General features: G+C 42.5%; 1 protein-coding gene across 8 annotated transcripts in view; it reads left to right on the forward strand.

Moving 5' to 3' along the window:
- ST3GAL6 (ST3 beta-galactoside alpha-2,3-sialyltransferase 6) overlaps window positions 1-18,707 on the forward strand; it is a 78,191-nt gene that overhangs the window by 18,751 nt on the left and 40,733 nt on the right. For 2 of the 8 annotated variants that reach the window (XM_019283753.3, XM_019283752.3), the window contains 2 exons: window positions 2,771-2,895; window positions 16,429-16,609. Coding sequence is in view for 3 of the 8 variants with exons in the window: in XM_039559552.1 (XP_039415486.1) it covers window positions 17,825-17,933 (109 nt within the window). In the remaining 5 variants the exon portion in view is untranslated. Of the gene's footprint in view, window positions 1-2,770; window positions 2,896-16,168; window positions 16,327-16,428; window positions 16,610-16,672; window positions 17,132-17,194; window positions 17,443-17,809; window positions 17,934-18,707 lie in introns of those variants that run through there. The other 6 variants (XM_010396051.4, XM_010396050.4, XM_019283755.2 and 3 more) reach the window with 6 other exon arrangements.

Raw genomic sequence — 18,707 nt, forward strand, 5'->3', positions numbered from 1 at the left:
TTGCTGTAATCTCAAGGAATGATAATGAGTCTTCTCTATAGCCATAGGGAGATCATATTTTGCAGGATGTGGGGATAAAACACTTCTTAGAGCAGCATGCTTGTGTGTGAATGAATGCTTCCTTCAGGAAACGCCCAGGTTTCTTTGCAGGGCCACATGTGTGTCAAAGCAGCACTTGAAAAATACCAGCCATGATTCAGGCACTCTCATGTCTCTAAAAGATTAAAAGTGAATGTTGCTGAGAACCATAAGGAAGTACAGTGTATAAACATCCTCTTTTTTATCTGCTCTTGGTGGCTTATCCTCTGTTGAGCAGCAAAATTCATGGTAGTAAAAATGGGGTCTGAGTGAATTGGTTCAAAAATCTCCTTGGTGCCCTTGCTGTATCCTAAAAGCCACACATGCCTAAATGGTAAAATGCAAAACCTCTGTCAGCATTTCCTCTCCACTGAGCCTTGCCGAGGGAGCTGGCAGGAGCACATGTGGACCTCCCAGCAGGTCTACAACCAGTCATGACAATGGCCACATACTCCAAAGCACCTAAGTCCTGAGTTTAAGGTCAGGACTTGGAGCCATGTGAGCCTTATGTGTATAAGGAAGGAGTATCCTGACTGCATCTGTGCTTTATTTCCATTCTCCAGTATGCAGGTTAAACCAAATCAGAATACTAAATTAATTGGACTAATATATTTTATTTCTCCATATAAAGTTAAAGTTGTATGCATACATCATTATTTTATCATTGTCCAAAAGATAAAACGTACATTTGTACATCAGAAAGTGGCATGTGATGAACTTACTTTGCATTTACCTGCAATAACAATGAAGACAGCAATTACAGATAGAACTTGGGATAAGCCTCTTTTGTTCAACTATGATCTTGTCTATAAACTTTAACTACTGTAGCCAACCCAAGCTACACCGGCCTGATGGCTGTCTTAACCTGAGTTAAGATCACCCTTGGGGTTTGGGTGAGGGGTTTTGGGGTGGGGTTTTTTTGAAGGGTATGTTAAGGAATCTAAATTCCTTTCATTCCTTATGAACAAAAGGAAAGCAACAGCACTGAGAAAAACTGCTAACAAGATAGAGCAGGCTAGTTTTAAGGATGGGGAAACTTGAAGTCAGGATGACATAACATTCTTGAGGTCACACCAGAGCCCCCAGCAAGGCAAGGATTAGAATTTAAGATGTTCTGGCCACTTTTCACAGTTTATTCATGCCACAAAACATGTATGAGGGAGAAAAGAGACAGAGGGGTGGCTGTTCTATTCTTGAGCCAGTGTGGCTATTTCATAACCAGTCTGTGTCTGTTTCTGAAAGTGTTCAGATACAGAGGGCTCAGTTCTCCTTTTTGGACAGCAGAATTCAGGTCTAAGCCTGGGAATGTGTATGCTCTAAGACATACCCTAATCTTGGCCCATGCATTGCTGTATAATGTCAGATCCCATAAACAATCTGCAGTGATGTAGGGACCTTATGGGCTGCGGAGCCCATGTGGCATCATGTTCCCTGCAACAGAAAGCACCAGGTAGCCATGATGTTTCAAATGCCAGCAGAAAGCAGCCTGTATCCCAGGTAAAGTTTTCACGAGTGAAAAGTGAATTGTATAGGTCTGCAAATTGGACTGACAGTTCCAGCCCTAGTAATCATTTGGGTGATGTGTTTATTATTTTCATAGTCATTCAACTATTGTTATTGAAGAGATTCTGGGGTACCTTACTGGTTTTTTTCTCTTAATTCAGTCTTATTCTTCTAATACATCTTCAGTTCATGCACATTTTCCTCCTATCATATTTTTCTTCCTTTCCTGTGTCTCCTCCTATTGCTGTGTTTTTCCTTCAGCCCACCTCTGTTCACTCTGTTCTTTCTACTCTCCTACCAGATCAGGTATCTCATTAGTGTACACTAACCCAGGTTTTTTGGTATGTACTGCTGCATGCATATGGCCATGGCATAATATATGGCAAAATGTGAAACCACATGGTGTGATAGAGAAACTGTGTAGAACTATGTATTTATTTTTGTTGCATGTGTGTTTATTACAATACCGTGAGGTCTCAAGTAGAAAACGACTTTAACCCAGACACGTTAACCTCACCTAGCTGTCCTTCTTCTAGCTCTGCCATTATTCAGTTTTTATTGATGCAGACAGGCTGGAAAGTGTCTAGATCGGGAGGAAACATCATTAAATATTTTCACCAGCAGTCTGGCTGACATAGTGCAGCAAGTGCATAACCCAATCAATGAAATGCCACAAAATCAGGCTTTACCAAGCAGTGTTACGCTTTAAGTATAGCAGTTTTTATGCCTTCTATCTATTTTCATTCCACCTTGTGATCTTTTTTCAGATGACCACCACGTGCACTCTAATTAGAAAAGTCTTCTAAGGCAATTGTTTTATCTGCATTTTTCCAGGAAAAAGCCTATGTCATGGCCCTTCTTAAATAATGCAGGATTGAGAAACCAAGAGGAAGATGATCAAGACAGTTGCATTAGTTTGACTCAATTTATTTTAATCAGTGCATGTACTGTTTGTGAGCATTTTTCCTAAGTCATCAACAGTTGAAGCTAATTCAGTCTATCGTTTGTTGTTAATTTAATTTCAGATTGTCAGTCTACTTTAGCTAAATCAGTACAACCAGGTCAGAGTAAAAAATGTGAATGATTAGACAAAAAGCTTGGCCAGCTGTCCTCTTCTATGAACATAAGGATCATTGTTGAGATTCTGAAGGTAAATAAATGCATAAAGAATTAATATTTTCCTATTTAGGCCTTGAAGAAAGTTACATTGATCAAGATGGAAAGAGTGCCAGCAAAACCAACAATGGATTAGGACAATTGTGCAAAGACAGATCTTCTCAGTCATTGGCTTTGGGAACACCTAGCTACCTCAAAGTAAGTTTTTTCCTTTTCCACCCCCAACCCCCATCCTCCTTCCAGCAAGAACTGTTTACAGAGGGGTGCAGCAACCCAAGCTTTCTGCTTGCTGACTCACAGAAGAGCTGATCTATAGAAGCCTTCTTACTTTGTTCCCCTTTGTAAAATCTACCTTTTAGTCTAATTCAGAGTAAGTGCTTCAGTGGCTTTCAGGAAGCTTTCAGTGGTTTATATCAGGCTCACAGATTCTGTACCAAACAACAAAAGCATTTTCAGAATTCTTTGGGGTATTTTTCTCTTTTGTATCCATGGGCTTTTTTTGGAGGGCAGATCCTGGGATCAGGGGAGTCTCCGTCCAAGTGGCTGAAGAGCTGGACAGAAATCAGGGATGTGGGGGGTGAAAAGAAGACTGAAGAAGGAGAGAAGCCTTTTGTGCACATATTACTCTTTTCATAAGGAGGAGAAAAAAAGAGGATACTAAAGGATAAGATACTTGAGGAGAAAAACTAAAGCAGGGGAATGGGCATGCTTTAGTGTAGAAAAGAAAGGAGGGAGCTTGGCAAGAAAATATGAAAGAGAACAAGACTACTGAAAAGGCATCCACATAGAAAATAGTTGTCCAACATAAGAGGTAGATTGCAGCTCATGTATGAGTAAATACAGAAATCACAAATTTGAACAAATTGGTGCATAGTGAGTGTAGCTTTTCGTTTGTGGAATAGCTAGAATAGCTTTACTAGACTTCTCTGTTCATTTTATCTTCAACTGCTAAGGAATTTGTGGCATACCAGCTGTACCTTAACCAAGACATCTGATTTAAAACCCAAAATGGCCATAATGAAGGGAGGAGAGGGAATAATGAGTGTATGTGTATGGTTCCTTAAGTGTGTATTTGACTGTGTCCCATGATTGTGTCTTGTGGTTTTATTACAGAGAGCTAAAGCATGATCCAGTAGATGAGACAGATCAAGAAGAGCTTAAGGCTTTTCCAGATAACTTAGCTCTTTCTTAAAGGTGGCCACTTCCTGGGCAGAAACCTTCAGAACTTCCGCTCCGTGGGTGAATGTTAATACCCAGGATTATTAAGTTTTGCCTCCGTTACTTCCTTTAAACCTTGGCTATTCAGCAGTGTTGATCAGCCATCTGCTGTGGGCATTGCTGGGAGATCCAAGCTCAAACAGAAATACCTGGGTTGTGAGGCTGTGCTGGCCAGCCAGTGCACCACGGCAACAAGAAAGAAACAAGCTATCTGCCTTTCTTTTTAAATTTTTTCTTTTCAGTTCATTGCAGTTCCTCCTTTCTTGAGGTGTGTGTGGGGACACCTGACAAGAAAGACTCTAAGAGCTGAAAAGGTGTTCTGGAGATGGTGTTTATGGGCTCTCACTGTTGGTATTAGCAGCCAGCTGGGTCAAGTGGCACAGACCAGAGCGCTCTTGTTTTTTGAAGGTCTTTTCATTTGTAGGGATCATTAGTGCAACTTTACGCTCATTGAGTAACTCAAACAGTGAAAACCTGAACTGGTTTTGTAGCTATTTACATTAACAGTGTATTTCAGTGATTTCCTTCTCAGGACTTAAGGGAATGTGACAAATTCTTGGTAGGTCACCCTAGCAATGCTTTTCTACAAATGTTTGGCAGCTCTTGAAAATCTGAGTCACGTCCTTTCCTATTTCCAAGTTTCACTGGTGAACTCCCTCTTGGTACTTGGCACCTCCCCACTCCAGCAGTATCCATGCCTACCTGCACACCACAAAACATTTCTCATACTATCTGAAGTGAACTCTCTTTGCAAATGCCACAGTATTCTAAACAGTCATGGTCCATTTTTGAGCAAAGCTGTAACTAAATACTGAGCTTGCTTCCCTTGGTTTGTTGTTATTAATTTTTTTTCGTGATTACATTCATATGAGTCAACTAAAATGAATTTTGAATGAAGATGCTGCAAATTCACCTGTAAATTTTCCTACAAAATTGCTGCAATTAATTACAAGTAATTACTGCAAGCAATTACAAATTAGCAAGTTTACAGAATCAAGATTTGCTTATACGCAACAGAAATACAGAACAAACAGACAAACTTATCAAACATACTCCAGTAGTCTAAAACTGTGCTATTACTTCTGATAATTAGGTTTGGGTCTTGCTTTTTACATAATAAATTTTTGGCAGATTTGTTACTGACAATTGACCATACTGTGTTTTGTAACAAAACGTGTAGCAAGATAAACCATCAGATGCAGCTGAGACTCCATGCATACAAATAAATAGCAGAAAAATTGTATTGTATGTATGAATAAGTTTGGGGTTTGTTTTGTTTTGTCATTTTAACACTCCTGTATCATGGCCATTTATCCCCATAGTTGATGAAGCACACTAATCAACCCAGGTAAGTGTGAGTCTCACCATCCTGCATAGGTGAAACCTGCAAAGAAACCTGTACCAATTTTGTTGAAAAAGCAGCTCCTTTAGCTGAAAGTAAGAACCAGTAACAATAAGAATTGCTTTACAAACTAGGGTGGGGAAGAAAAGTCCAGTGGTGGTTTATTTCTCTTTACATTGGTATTTGCAATGTCTGTTCCTTTTCTGCTGGCATAACTATCGAACATACTGATCAAATAAGTGTCTCCTTACTCCAGAGTGGGGCATCTTTCATCCTTAATTTTTTTGCTTTGCAAGAAAAAAAAGGTTTCTTAAAGTCCATAGTATAGAATTTAAACACATACATGGGAGTAGAATTGGTTTGGACCAATACAAGGATGGTCAAGTCTGCATTTTGTTTGTTTGTACAGTATTTAAATCAGCTTGGCTGTCTCTTTACTGCCTCTGAGGACTGTAGATACACTTTATCTTAAAGATGCTGGTAGAGTAACTAATCTGATTACACCTCTGTTGAATTCCAGTTTATGGTATTTGAGTTTAAGAAGTTCTATCCTAGTCAGAGGTATGTGTGGGTTGTTGTTTTATATATTTTTTTTCCTCCTGTTGTTTAGGAAAAGCTGGTTTTGCTCAGTCTAATCAGCTCAACAGCCAAACATTGAAACTCCAACATTCTCAATAAAACTGACCCCTAAAAAAGTGCTAAAGTAGTAAGGTGAAACTACCTGTACCAGTGGTCATACTAGATACAGTTTTGCAAATCTCCATGTGATTTTTTAGTTGTAGTTGTATGTAGTTTTAATATTTTTTTTCCTTTAAATATCTTCTATTCTCATGGCATATGTTTTTGGAAATGCATATTTTTAAAATCAAATTTTAAATTAATAAGATGCTTTTCCTCTTTAAACTAGCCACTGCAATATCTGCAGACAATTATTAATTACCTCTTCTTCAGGCTTGTATTTTCCTGTCTGTCTTTCCAAAGACACAATTCTGACGCTTCCCAAACCAGAGGCAGGAAGAGAGAACAGTCAATTCCCATCACAGATGACTCTGAAAATTGACATTTCTATTTTAATTCCAAACTGCAATGAAAGATAATTGCTAAGCTCTCCACAGAACAGCAATCTGAAAAATGTTGGCTTGCTGATTCCAACAAATTAGGACTGGGGAAGATTAAGAAAATGTGGTCTTCCAATTTCAAAAGCCTGTGGGTTTGCCATAGAAGCTGGGGCTTATTTGTTCTTTCCCTTTCAGCCCATGCAGTGGGATGGCAGGAGAGGAAGTGGAACATCTGAGATTCTTTGATTTCTAGACTGTTGGGGGCAAGGAATCTTAAAATCCTGGACAGTCCTTCCTCAGAGGGCTGCCAGGATCTGTAGGATTCCAAATATTCCTGACTTTGAAAGAAAACAAAATCTGCTAAAGAGGCTGACTGCAGGCCTCTGGACACTGGAAGCACTCCCCAAAGTCTATCTGTGGAACTTACGAGGATCTTAATGAGTAAATCAGCAGGAGTTTAAGCAGAATCCCAAGGGAAAAGTGCCCCTTGATTTTGATTTAAAATGTATTAATGAAAAGTTCACTAACAACTATAACAGTAGATGAGGAAAAGCAAGCAGTCTGCATAACACTAGCTGAACATCCCAGGGAACACTGGCAGCAGTGACTGGCTGCAGAGTCAGATGCAGCTGAGTCTTCTCACAGAATTTCTGCCTCTTGGTGTCTCACAGTGACATCACATCCGTACCAGCTTAAAACTAAATGGATTGCCTTCCTTAGTTTTTCAGCTACAGTTTGCCCTGATCTTCTTATTCCTAAGATCTGAAATGCTGTCAGAGTCAGCTGACAGTTGTCCACAGGACACACTGATCGCAGCAACTGAGGACTGATCTGAATCATGATGTGTCTGAACTGAACTGCAGTGTTGCCTCAAACTGTCTTTTTCCAGACACTTTGGACATAGAAATTATTGTCAAAAAGAAGGTAATGTTTGTTGAAAAAATTAACTAAAACTGTGCAGTTTTTAAAAAACCAAACCAACCCCTTTTCAACAATTTGGAGGTTTTCTTAAGTCACCCTTTTTCTGTCCCTTCATATAGCCTTGTATTCTTCCTCTGTCTTTGCCTACTGGCCTGAAAAATCAAGATGTATGTCATCATTTATGTGGGAGCAGTTTGGTGTCTTGGTTCAAGACATGACTGAACATGTGTTTTGAAGAGGCCAAACAAATCACCTTTGTTGTTTGTAAAAACCAGTAAGGTTCCACTTAGAATGGCACATGACATCATGCACTTGCATTCACTTTGCAGAAGCTGCTTAACACTGAAAGACATTTTGATAAATCTTAGGATAATCTAAAATAATCAGGCAAGTTCTAGCAGCAAGTGATAGTTAATTTGGTATGAAGGTTTTAGTAATCATCCACTTTGCAGGCATTTAGATGGGAGAAAACCTGTTCAGAAAGCAGGCTGTGTTACCTACTATGCTGAAACACTGTTCACAAACAGATACAGCACTGGATAAACAGAAGAAGAACAGGCTGTTGGAGTAGAAAACTGGAAACATGGGAAAGAGTAAAGGCAAAAAAGCTTGGCCTGGACAAGGTAAAGTCTTATGAGTCCTCTTCTTTCTGAAAATAAGTCTTTAATCCTTGGTATGACTGCTGCAAAGATAATCTCTGCTTCTCTCAAAAAATGAAAGGCATGGAACTTCTGCAACTGTTTGCAACCTGTGCTACTTCATTCTTCTGCAAAGGTCACAGGATCCTTCTCTCCAATAAAGTGGACCTCCTGACTTGCAGCATCAATGATTCAGATTCTGCTCTTAAATTTCTCTATCATAATCTCTGTTATGCTCTATTGTAAATCACCAATTGTGATTTCTTGCCAGCAACAGTGGCACAGTGGTAATTGTCATGTTTATGGTGATGACCCTTCAACATGATGAGAGTTACAAGAACATATCTACTTGTGGGATGTGAACTCTACTGTTGATTTTGGATTAAACTTTCTATCACCTAAAGGTAGTCACTTTATAAAGCATTCTCTGGTTTATCAATTCAGCTCTAAGTATATATAAGCAAATCTTACTGGCAACCATCCACCAAGGTTGTCTTTGTTTGCTGTGGGGGTACAAGGCTAATTCCTGGCAGCTCCCACCAAGCTCCTACAGAGCTATTTATTTAGGTGGAATTATTTTGAAATAACTATCACATATGTACATTAGAGTTGATTTAAATAGAGACTTCTGACCATCCCAAATATTGTGCTACCCAAATTGGTCTAGCTCATGGGACAACTTGCATAAACTGGCAAAGTGAAGCCATTTGTCACAGGTAATTTAATTCTGTAATTACCTTTTCCTTCTTCCTATATGCCTGCAGAGCAAGAATCTGCTCTGGTTCAGAGCAGATGCATAGGAAAGTGAAAAGAAAACTGAACTTCCCAATTACTAAAATGGAAAAGAAGAAAAGAAACAGAACTAAACAAAACCTGAAGAATCTTCAGAAGAAAAAAAAGTGCTTGTGAAAATAGGCAATGAGGTGGATTCTGCTTTTAGCTGTGAATAATAGAAGGACAGTGCCTGGTTTTCACTTCTGTTGCAGTGACAGCTGGGCTTCACTTGTACTTGCTGGAGATAAGATACTTCCACATGGTCAATACCAAGTTCAACAACCAGCTCAAAAGCACAAGTAATGATGCAAACATCTGCTGTGCCAGGGCGAGAGTAATATAACTGAAAGCTACTTAATTCTGGTTTTACTTCTGTAAGAGAAGGTGTGAGTTTGCAGCCTTTTATCAGCTGGGTTACTACAGGCAGTGTCCAGTTACAAAAAGCTCTTATTTGTGTGTGTATTTGTGAGTATTCTGACTTAGGCCTTCCATGCTTTTAAGGGAAGAAGGAGAAAGGTGAAATGCATTTGGCTTTAAATGATGCCAATTTTATGGGGTGAATCCCACCCTATGAGGCATGGCCATGCAACTTTGCACAGGGAGTTTGTTGTTCAAAAATGTCCATAAAACATTTCCTTCACACCCCACCAATTTATGTTGTGCCAAGGGTCTTTTCAAGTGCTTTACAACAAACTTGAGGGTTGTAGGGAAAGGCCGAAGAGCCAAAGGATAATGTGCCACAGACAGAGGGGCAGAAAGCATGGCAAGGGTACCAACAAGTATGCAGGTTTCTGCTATGGCAAGGGATTTGTTAAATTCACAGTCAGTTTGTATCCCCTTGTTCTCCTGCCAGCATTGTTTAGCTGCTCTAACCAGACAGACTGTCCATTCTCGATGTAACTCTTCTCTGCATCTTCTCCAGAACTGCTTTCTTCTTAAGTGTGAGAGCACAAATCTTACACTGTGTTCTGGGGGAAGCGCCACAGAGAGTTTTGTACACTTGCATTACTGCTTCCCTGCCTCTACGAGGGAAATACTATCCAAGGCATGTTCTCCTTTTCTGTGAGTGGTTGAAGATTTATTTCTTGTTTACTTCAATCATGTTTTGCATGTTCCAGCTCATTCGACTTTTGGCAAAAGTGGCCTTAATCCTATGCGTCTCTACCCAACAGCTATCTTTGTTGACCAGGATTGTTTACTATTTCTGACTCCTAAGAACCTCTCTGAAGTGTTTTTAGGGTTTTTTTTCCCCATTTATTCAGGTCTAAAGTGTTTCCCAATAAGATTTTTTTCTTGCCAGGAATATATACATTGGGACGGTTTTTGTATCTTTGATAAATTATTTTGATAAATTCCAATCTCCCTCCACAGTCAAGTCTTCCAGCTCTTCAGTCTAGGTAAATTTGCTAGTGAGTTTCCTTAATTTGACCATTTGCCCTTTGCTTATGGTTGTTATTCTGTCCATGGAAATGTAAACAGTTGCTGAGTACTCAGCCCAATGCAGTTTTCTATGACTGGTTCTCTTTTACTGTCTTCATTACTTCCTAATTTGAGGTTGTCTCTTCTTGTCTCAGTGACTACTGAGAAGGAGTCTGGCAGCTATCACACACATGACTAGCTGGGCCCAAGTTTATTATTAGAAGCATTTGTTTCCCAAATAGTATCTGGGAAGTTAAAGTTGGTCATGGCACAATTCCCAGTAGTGTTTCTATAATAACATTTCAGTGACAAACCTCTTCTTGCACCATTATATTTTAGCTGCAGACAAGAAAGGCCAGGTTTCAATGATGTGTCCAAATCAAAAACAACCACTCTCCAAAAAACAGAGGCTGTGAGCAGGTGGCTTGGGCTGCTGGAAGTGGAGCTTCCTGTTTCTGTACAATGGGGAATTTTATGATGAATTAAATGATGGTGAGTTAACTGACAGATGGCTTTTAATAAATTGCAAAGATCATTCGATGTTTTCCACTTGCATGGATGAAATGGCTAAACATTGAAATAGAAGGAGTATTGTACTAAGATTGCACATGGCTTGGATATTGGCCTGCTGATCATATTTATGTGGGTCAGGTCTAGCTTCCATTTGGAACAGGAGCAGAGCAGTAAAAAAGAGAAGTCTGATCCATGAGCTATTTTTCTCCTGAGTTACAAAGACCAACCAGCCTTTTCTGACATAGAATTTTATTTTCAGCTTGGAGTGCCATGAGGGGAGGATTCTATCTCCTGTGCCACCAGCCCAGTTTTGTGTGGGTTCCTACTGATCCTTCCAACCTGTGACAAGTGACCATTTGCTGACTAGCCATGGGCATTACCTGGCAGGAGTTGTAAGCGGATAAGTCAGTCATGGAAAGAAATGCATTTAAAAATTTCCCACATTTTGCCTATATCCAAGACTTTGAGTGCAACTTGAAGTCTTAAAAGTAAGAAACATGCAAAGCACTCTTCTTCTCAGCCTATGTCTGTGTCTTATTGAAAAAGCATTCACATATGACAAGGCTTCTAGCAGTTTGTCATAACATTTCTGACTTACAGTGGCTCACCTAACTTCTCACCCTCCTTCTCCCTGGAATCTAACTATAGCTATTTGTATTGCTTTTATAGCCCTGTTTTGTGTACTGACTTGCTACATCATATTTTCAAGTAAAGACCCAGTCTGAAGAGTACCTGGCAGAAAAACTGTGCACCTGTTCCCAGATTTTTGGCAGCAAACCAGTAAAGAAATCCAGGCCAGTTAACACTGGCCAAAGAAGTGGGCCAAAAGTTTGAAGTGGAAAGGTTACATATCTGAGATCTGCAGTAGCTGCCTGAGCACTTCTAATAATGACTTGGCTGTACAGGTGAAGCCAGCAGGACAGGACAAAAACTTGGGGGTCTGCAGGCCAGAATCAGAAGCTATGCTATGGGGAGCCAGCAGGAAAAACAGGGAAGTCTTTTTTATAAAATGCACAGAGAAAGAAATGGCATTAAGCAGTGCTTTAAATGGCAAAGGCATCTTACATGCAGGCCTCTCCTTGGAAAGGATACAAGTAGAGTGGGTCCTGGCATGGTACTGTAGGATTGACAGAGCTATCATAAAAGGGCAAGTATTTCATCTTCCAAAAGCAGCTTATGTCAGTCATCCAAGCATGCAGGCCAAGTGGGTAGGGACCCAGAGCCACAGGATCAAGAACTTCTTGTTCTCTCTAAGCTCAGAGCCCTCCTGCATTTGGCACTGGGGCTGTGATCTAGCAGCAGACTGCAAATAAGGGTCTCCCACCGCCCTGCCACGCCCCTCAGCTGGTTACTCCCTACTGCGCATCACCCCACCTTTCCTTTTCCCAGATTTCCCTTGTGCCAGGTGCTACAGCTGACATCCTCTGGGAACAGCAGTCCACTGCATGCCTGCGAGCTACAGGGAGGAGACTGCCATGTCCCAGGCAGATGGGTAGGAGAACTGGATCTTGAGAAGTTTGTCTCCTGCCAGGGGAGGAAGCAGCAGCTCTTGCCTGCTTTGCTGCTTTCAGTGCTAGGAAGCTTCAGTATCAAGGTTCAGTATTCAAGGTTATCCTTGAAAATACATAGAGGTGGAGTCACACAGTATGCTGCCATCCATTGGGAGGATGAAGGGACAGGTGGAGAACTTTAGTTCCATATAACAGTGTAATTAAATGGAAACAAGAGAACAATTGGTAGGGTGAAACCTGAAGTTTAATATTGCTCTTGACCTGGTGAAAACCACAAGCTGCTCAGGACACATTTTCTGTAATTTTTCAAACCCTTTTCCCTTTTCCTTCCCACTGTTTTGTTTGCAATGCAAGTGGATGTGCTTTGACCTATTTCTTCCTCTGCATATGCCTAATGAAGCAAAAGAATGCCTAATGCCTATTAGATAATGTATTTCTTTATGGGTTTGTAGATGCTTGTGTATAAACACATGCATTAAGAGCTTCACTTTGGTTGGCAAATAGCACTTCCTAATGTGCTCACCACTCCAGATTGCATTTTACTGGAGTAAAAATAAAGGGAGGCTGTCTCAGCCTACCTTGGTTATCTCCATGACATTTCCTGCCATCATGTTTTGTTTGCTGGTGTCCTGTCTCCCAGATTGAGTAGCGGAGCACTACACAGCCCAGGGCAGAAGAAAGCACTTTGCAATTCCCAGAAAAGGCAGGCCCTGGGGACTAAAAAAGCAGTTACAGCCTGATGTAGTTATTTGGTTGACCAGGTCTTGAAAAAGTGACCTCAAACTAGGTGGGGGTTGAATGCTGTGAGCTCATGACAAATACTGTGGGTTCTGATGAGATGTGCTACAACCACTAAGCAGATTTTTTAAAGCTCCTGGGACAGGCTTCAGCAAGTTGTCTCCTGACAAAGTCTCTGAAAGAAATATCATGCAACCACAGATTGGTGACTAAAGCTATGTAAGGACTGGTGCTTGCTACAACTGGAACTGTAAGTGCAGTGAAGAGCACGTGGGGGCAGCCCCGAGCACCTGGGCAAGGGGACTGAGAGAATCCGTATAAAACAGAGTTGTGCTGAGACAGGTTTTGGAACTCAATAGCAGAGATTTGGGCGTGTGTGGGACTCAGGGCAGTTCTCATGGTGTGACATAAAGATTAAGATCAGCCTGTGGTGGTAGGTAGTAAAGCTAGAAGATGGGTGGAGAAGGGATCCCAGAATCACAGAATATTCTGAGTTGGAAGGGACCCACAAGGATGTTGTGACAGTCTGTATTTCTATAAATGCATTCATCTCCCAGAGTAATTAATGAAGGGTGACAGTTTTGTTGCATTTCAGTAGTAAGACCAGAAGTGTATGATAGATATGGTGCATTGCCTACACACAGCTTGGTTAGTCATCTTTCTTACTGGATTGATGGGGAAATCACTTTTGTGATGCTGCAACTTTCCATTCTCTTTATTCCTTGTTCTCTCCAGTTTTGATTTTCCCATGTTCTACAGTTTCCCCTTCCATTTCCTGTAATTTTCCTCTTTATTTTTCTCTGATTTTCCAAGCTGGGATAGAGGCCACAACATTTTCTTAGTTTAGTAATGGCTCAGCAGGTACATGGTTTCTCCTGGAACTAAAATATGACTACATTTCATTCAGATTTTAGTTATTGCTTTAATGTTTGGTTTAGGAAGAGGTTTGTGTCTTGATTTTCAGTTTGAGTCTTGATTTTCAACTGAAAGAGCAAATCTGTTGACTTTTTGGTCTCATGCATTGTTATTTGTTTGCAGGAGCATTCATTTGACTTTCTGCTAGTCATCTATTTCAAAAGCATTTTGAAAGATTCTTATTGTTGTCAAATAATTTGTTTGCAATAGACTATATCCCAATGATTCCTTATCTTTTCCTTGTACTTTGTGCCCAACAAATTCATTAGGCTGCAAATTAGTTGCTAACTTCCTGCTTGTGCAGATTATTTGGAAAACAACTAGGAACCAAACTTTTTTTGCACTATATTAATTGTTCGGATTGCCATTTGAATCCTTGAATTTAAATTCAACAGATTTAGATGACAATAAACACCAGCTTTCATTCTGTTGCTGGTGTGGGACAGCTACAGTTGCCAGAAGAAACCAAAGTGAAATTACGTTGCTGCAAATTAGATTATTATATTACTTGATAAATGTACTGCAGTTTACTCCAGATAAAGGTGTATAAAGCTACCTTAGGTGCAATTCTTTGTATTTCTTACACACACTGCCTTAAATGGAAGGGAATAAAACTGTGAGCAAACTCTATCTCCTCTGGATTTTGGGCTGCTATTGTGAATGCACAGCCCTTCCTAGAATTAGATGCCTTGTGCAAGACTCCGAGAAAATTGGAAAGCACTTAACTTGCAGCCAACTGTAAAATCAAATGACTTCTAAGTCTCCACATGGCACCACCACAGGAATGAACATTGCATGTGTCTAACTCACTTCAGAGGTGCACCAATAACCTGAGCTGGCCTCTGAGCCATGGCTCAGTCCTGGCCACAGTATGTTTGTGTTCTTCCTCCTGTGCCCTTCAGCCTGCCCAGAGATCCCTGCTTGACTGTTACCACTACCCACCTTAGCCAGTGTGAAACTAGCTCACGCCCATGAACTCATGCACAAAAGATGCAGCTGCAGCACACACATCCTGTCCAGAACAGAGGCAGGAATAGCATCCATTTCCTCAAGGTTTCCTACACTCTTCTGTGGTGAATAGTCCCAACATCTTGTTCTGCAAAAATCTGGCACATCCTGAGAGTCCATCCTGTATCCTGAACAAAGACAAGGCTTTGCAAAATAAAGCAAGGCCAGAACAAAATAATACTGGACTACATAATTTAAGACTGTCGTGAAACATATGAACAAGGGGACTGACATGAAGTCACAAAATCCGTCTTCTAGTATATCCTAACTTCTGACTCCTTTGTTGTGCAACCTTAATGGTTTTTTTTAATTGTCTGTGTGTGTCTATGACCTAGGTGAATTGAAGGGTAAGGGTAAGAGCTGACAGCTAATGGGAAAAAGATATAACAGAGTTAAATAAACTAACTTTAGAAGGCACATAATTTAGCTATATACTTGGAAGAAGCTTGGTTTTGTCAAGGGCAGGATGTGAAGGGTGTAGACCTGAGGAACCTCTTGGGAGAGGGGGGAAAGTACTAAGGTATTTTCAGCTCAAGGGAAGACAAATTACAGAGGACTGAACTTTGGTTCCCAGCCCAGAACACATTGAAAGTCATCTCAGCAGGCTAAAGATTGGGATAGTCCCTGAAGAATAGACAAAATTTCCCAGCTTTTGGTCTGTTATTTTTATTACGTGTACACATAGGCTGTAGAAAACTGCTGCTGAGTACAGAATCCACCTCTGGTCATTCCCAGAGACAGCCATCAAAAAACAGGAGCTGCTTTTCCAATCAAGGAAGCGTCTTGTTCTGATACAATGCTAAAAACATACTGTGAGGTCACTGAAACATCATATAGAAAATTTTCAGATTGGAAGTGGTCAGGATCATAAAGATAGAAACAGGAGAGGACAACTAAATTATTAACAACCCCTCAGATTTCTTCTAGCATGATACACTCCTCTGGGAAAAATACAGCATTGATGCAGCACAGGATTCCAAACAAACTCATTTTTTCACCTTCTTTATCAGAGGCAGAATTATTTATTAACTTTCTTTTGAAATAGCAAAATCTAGCCTCAAACGCTTGGGTGCTGAGGTACCGAGAGAAGATTTTCCAGGAGCCCAATGACTCCCGCCTGCGTTCGGTGGGGTTTCATTTTGCTCCCGGCAGCAGCTCTTCAGGGGGCAGTTCTTCCCCTGAAGGGTTTGCCCTGGGGTTTCGTGGTAAGCGGCGAAGGTACTCGGGGAGGGAGAATCCTTGCCCCTGAACTTAGTGCAGAGGCTTTCAGATTACTTGGCTCACACCACCAACCCCCCTCCACACACACACACGGTGACGATTAGTTTCTTAGTTAGATGGTAACTCCTGGAGGCTGGGGGTGGTTCGCTGCCCCCCGCAGCGCAGGTCTCCCACCCCCTCTCGGGCTGTCGGGGCGGGGGAAAGGCTCCTGCCGCCGGCCCGAGGAGGGGGAGGAGAAGGAAGAAGAGCGTTTGCAGCTTCGCAGGGAAATCGGTCAGAAAAGACAGGCTCACTGCTGCGGGGAAGACGTATCACTGCTTTATCTTTCTTTACGTGAGTCTCTCCTCCCCCTGGTAGGCTTTGATATAAATGGAGGAGGAATTTCAGCAGGCTTGCGCTAAACAACATTTCTGTCTAAACAGACAACGTGCTTCCTCCTACGTTTTCTCTTGCAGATGGGGCTCAGCTGAACAAGCCCTCCTCTTGAACCCTGTCGTAAGCACCACCATGCGGGAACCGGGCTGGAATTGCCAGAGGCTGCAGCAACAGCCTGGGCGGCCCTGAGCAGACGCAACGAGTTCTGTCCTCTTCTCTGAGATGATTTAAACATAAAAAAGGCTGCTCTGTTGACAACCGGTAAGTGAACACCCCTGCTTTGTCAAGTATAGCTTTAAACCCTTGCACAGGCTGAGAGGATCTTGTGAATGGTGTCTGAACCCATGGGACTGGGTGCGCTGGAAGTGCTTCTTCCCGAGTTTGCCGGCGTCTCTGCCGCGGGACATGTGACGATTGTCGGGAGACGTTCCACGGCTGGGCACGACGGATCTCGGGGTGTTTTCCAACCTTAACCGTTCCTTGATCTTCTTGCGTCATTTCAGACGGGAAAGCTTCTAGCTTTAAGCTCATTTAGAGTCTGTATGCATGCCTTCAATATTAAAATCTCCTTCAGGTGGATGCTGATGGCAGCAGCTGCCAACAACGTTGTTATTATTCAATGTAAATTACTGCGTATTGAAAGGCACAGTTGGCTATTTCAATACATCAGCGTGTTCCTCGGTGAAAGCATTCAAGGAATTAAACTGAATTTCCAGCGGGATGGACTCTGCCTCTACAAGCCTCCTTTTAAGAGAGCACAATTCTAATCGGTTTTGAGAGCTGGTGAGATGAGACGTCCCAGACCTTTCCCACAGATTCCTGGGAACTTTACGGGAAAAAAATCTTAACACGGCGGCGTAGCCAGGAGCTGGTTCCCGGTGGGGATGAGCCCGACAGAAACCGAAGTGCCGCCGCCCCCCGCCTTCCCGGCGGCGCTTGGATGCGCCTGATGCCGCAGGCCGGCGGCTGGCGCTGGGGACCGGGAGAGAGGCCGGGCTGAGGCGTTGCCCGGCTCCGCATGCGGGGTCGGGTGTTGCCCCCGGCGGGGAGCGCGGGAGGGTCCAGCGGGCGGCCGGGCTACTCCGCACACACAGGTAGGCGGCTCCGGGGCGGCCGTCAGGGACGGAAGGGGCCGCCCGAATATCCCTGGCTGCTCCTGGTGGGCGCGGGAGCCTCCCGCCTCCCCCGGGCTTCCCGGAGCAGCCCCGCTCGCCGGCCGGGGCCCCCCGCAGGCGGTGAGTCGCGGCGGGCGCGCCGGCGGGAGGAGAGCGCGGGAGCGGGGGATAGGGGGTGGCGGGGCCCGGTGCTCCGGGGGTGGGCAGAGCACGGCTGGGGGAGGGTGGGCTTATGCGGGCAGGACAGCCCCGCGCAGGGGGACCCTCCCGGCGGAGCCGACGGCGGCTCGTAAGTAAAATAAGAGTGGAGGTTCGTGGCTTCTGCTAAATTCCTTGGGTCGAGAAATCCCACCGTTTTGCCATGGCTGCCGGTCAGGCAGGTTTGGATAAGGGATTGCTTCTAGCCAGGGTACCGAAAGGGAACTGCCCCTTTCAAATGCCGAAGGCTCCAGGGAAGGAACAATGGCTCAGTGGGTAGACTCTGCCTTAAGCTATGCAAATCCCTTATTTGCATTTTAGGAAAGGAAGAAACGCTGGAAGTTTTATGTCCGCTGCCTTTTCTTTTTTTGTTGTTAACTACCTGGATTATTATTTGGCAGTGGGGGTGGTGTTTCTATTTTAGTTAGAGCAAGCTGTGAGATCAGTCCTGCTGTCCTTTCCCAAGTTAAAATTTCCAGGGAGATTGAGCGGCTGATCTACTGAGATTTGTGTCTGTTGTGTTGTTACCTAGCTGAAACTTTCTATCCAGCTTTCTTCAATTTTTGTCTCTTCACGCACGTTTTACTGAGTTGTTCATCATGTAGTGTGGTTGCAGAATTATTAAGGAAAGAATGAACTTGGTGGTGGGATGAGATCACTTGTTTTAACCTGCTGAAACACTTCCGTTTTCAGCTGAAGCGTGTGAAAGTGTTACAGATAAAAAATGTATGTAAAATCTGTGTTGTGGAGACTGCCATGGTACTAGACTGGTCACTCCTAAACCGAACTAAATTCGGAGAGGTGTTGAAGGAAAAGGAAATGTGCATGGAACTGGGTTTCCTACCCATCGACATGCAGTGCTCTTGTCTGACTAGGTCTCAGAAGTGATATTTTTGAAACTAAAGTAAGTTTCCTTCCACATGTAAGATTACACCAGCTGGATCTTTGGTTTTTATTTGACTTAAATAAACGTACTTACCTTTTTTCCCCAGCTTGATGCATACCTGCTTCTTTAGCTCATCTGTGTCTGCTGAACTGAAGCAGTC

This window comes from Corvus cornix, chromosome 1 (genome assembly GCF_000738735.6).
Source record: "Corvus cornix cornix isolate S_Up_H32 chromosome 1, ASM73873v5, whole genome shotgun sequence".
Classification (NCBI taxonomy): Eukaryota; Metazoa; Chordata; class Aves; order Passeriformes; family Corvidae; genus Corvus; species Corvus cornix.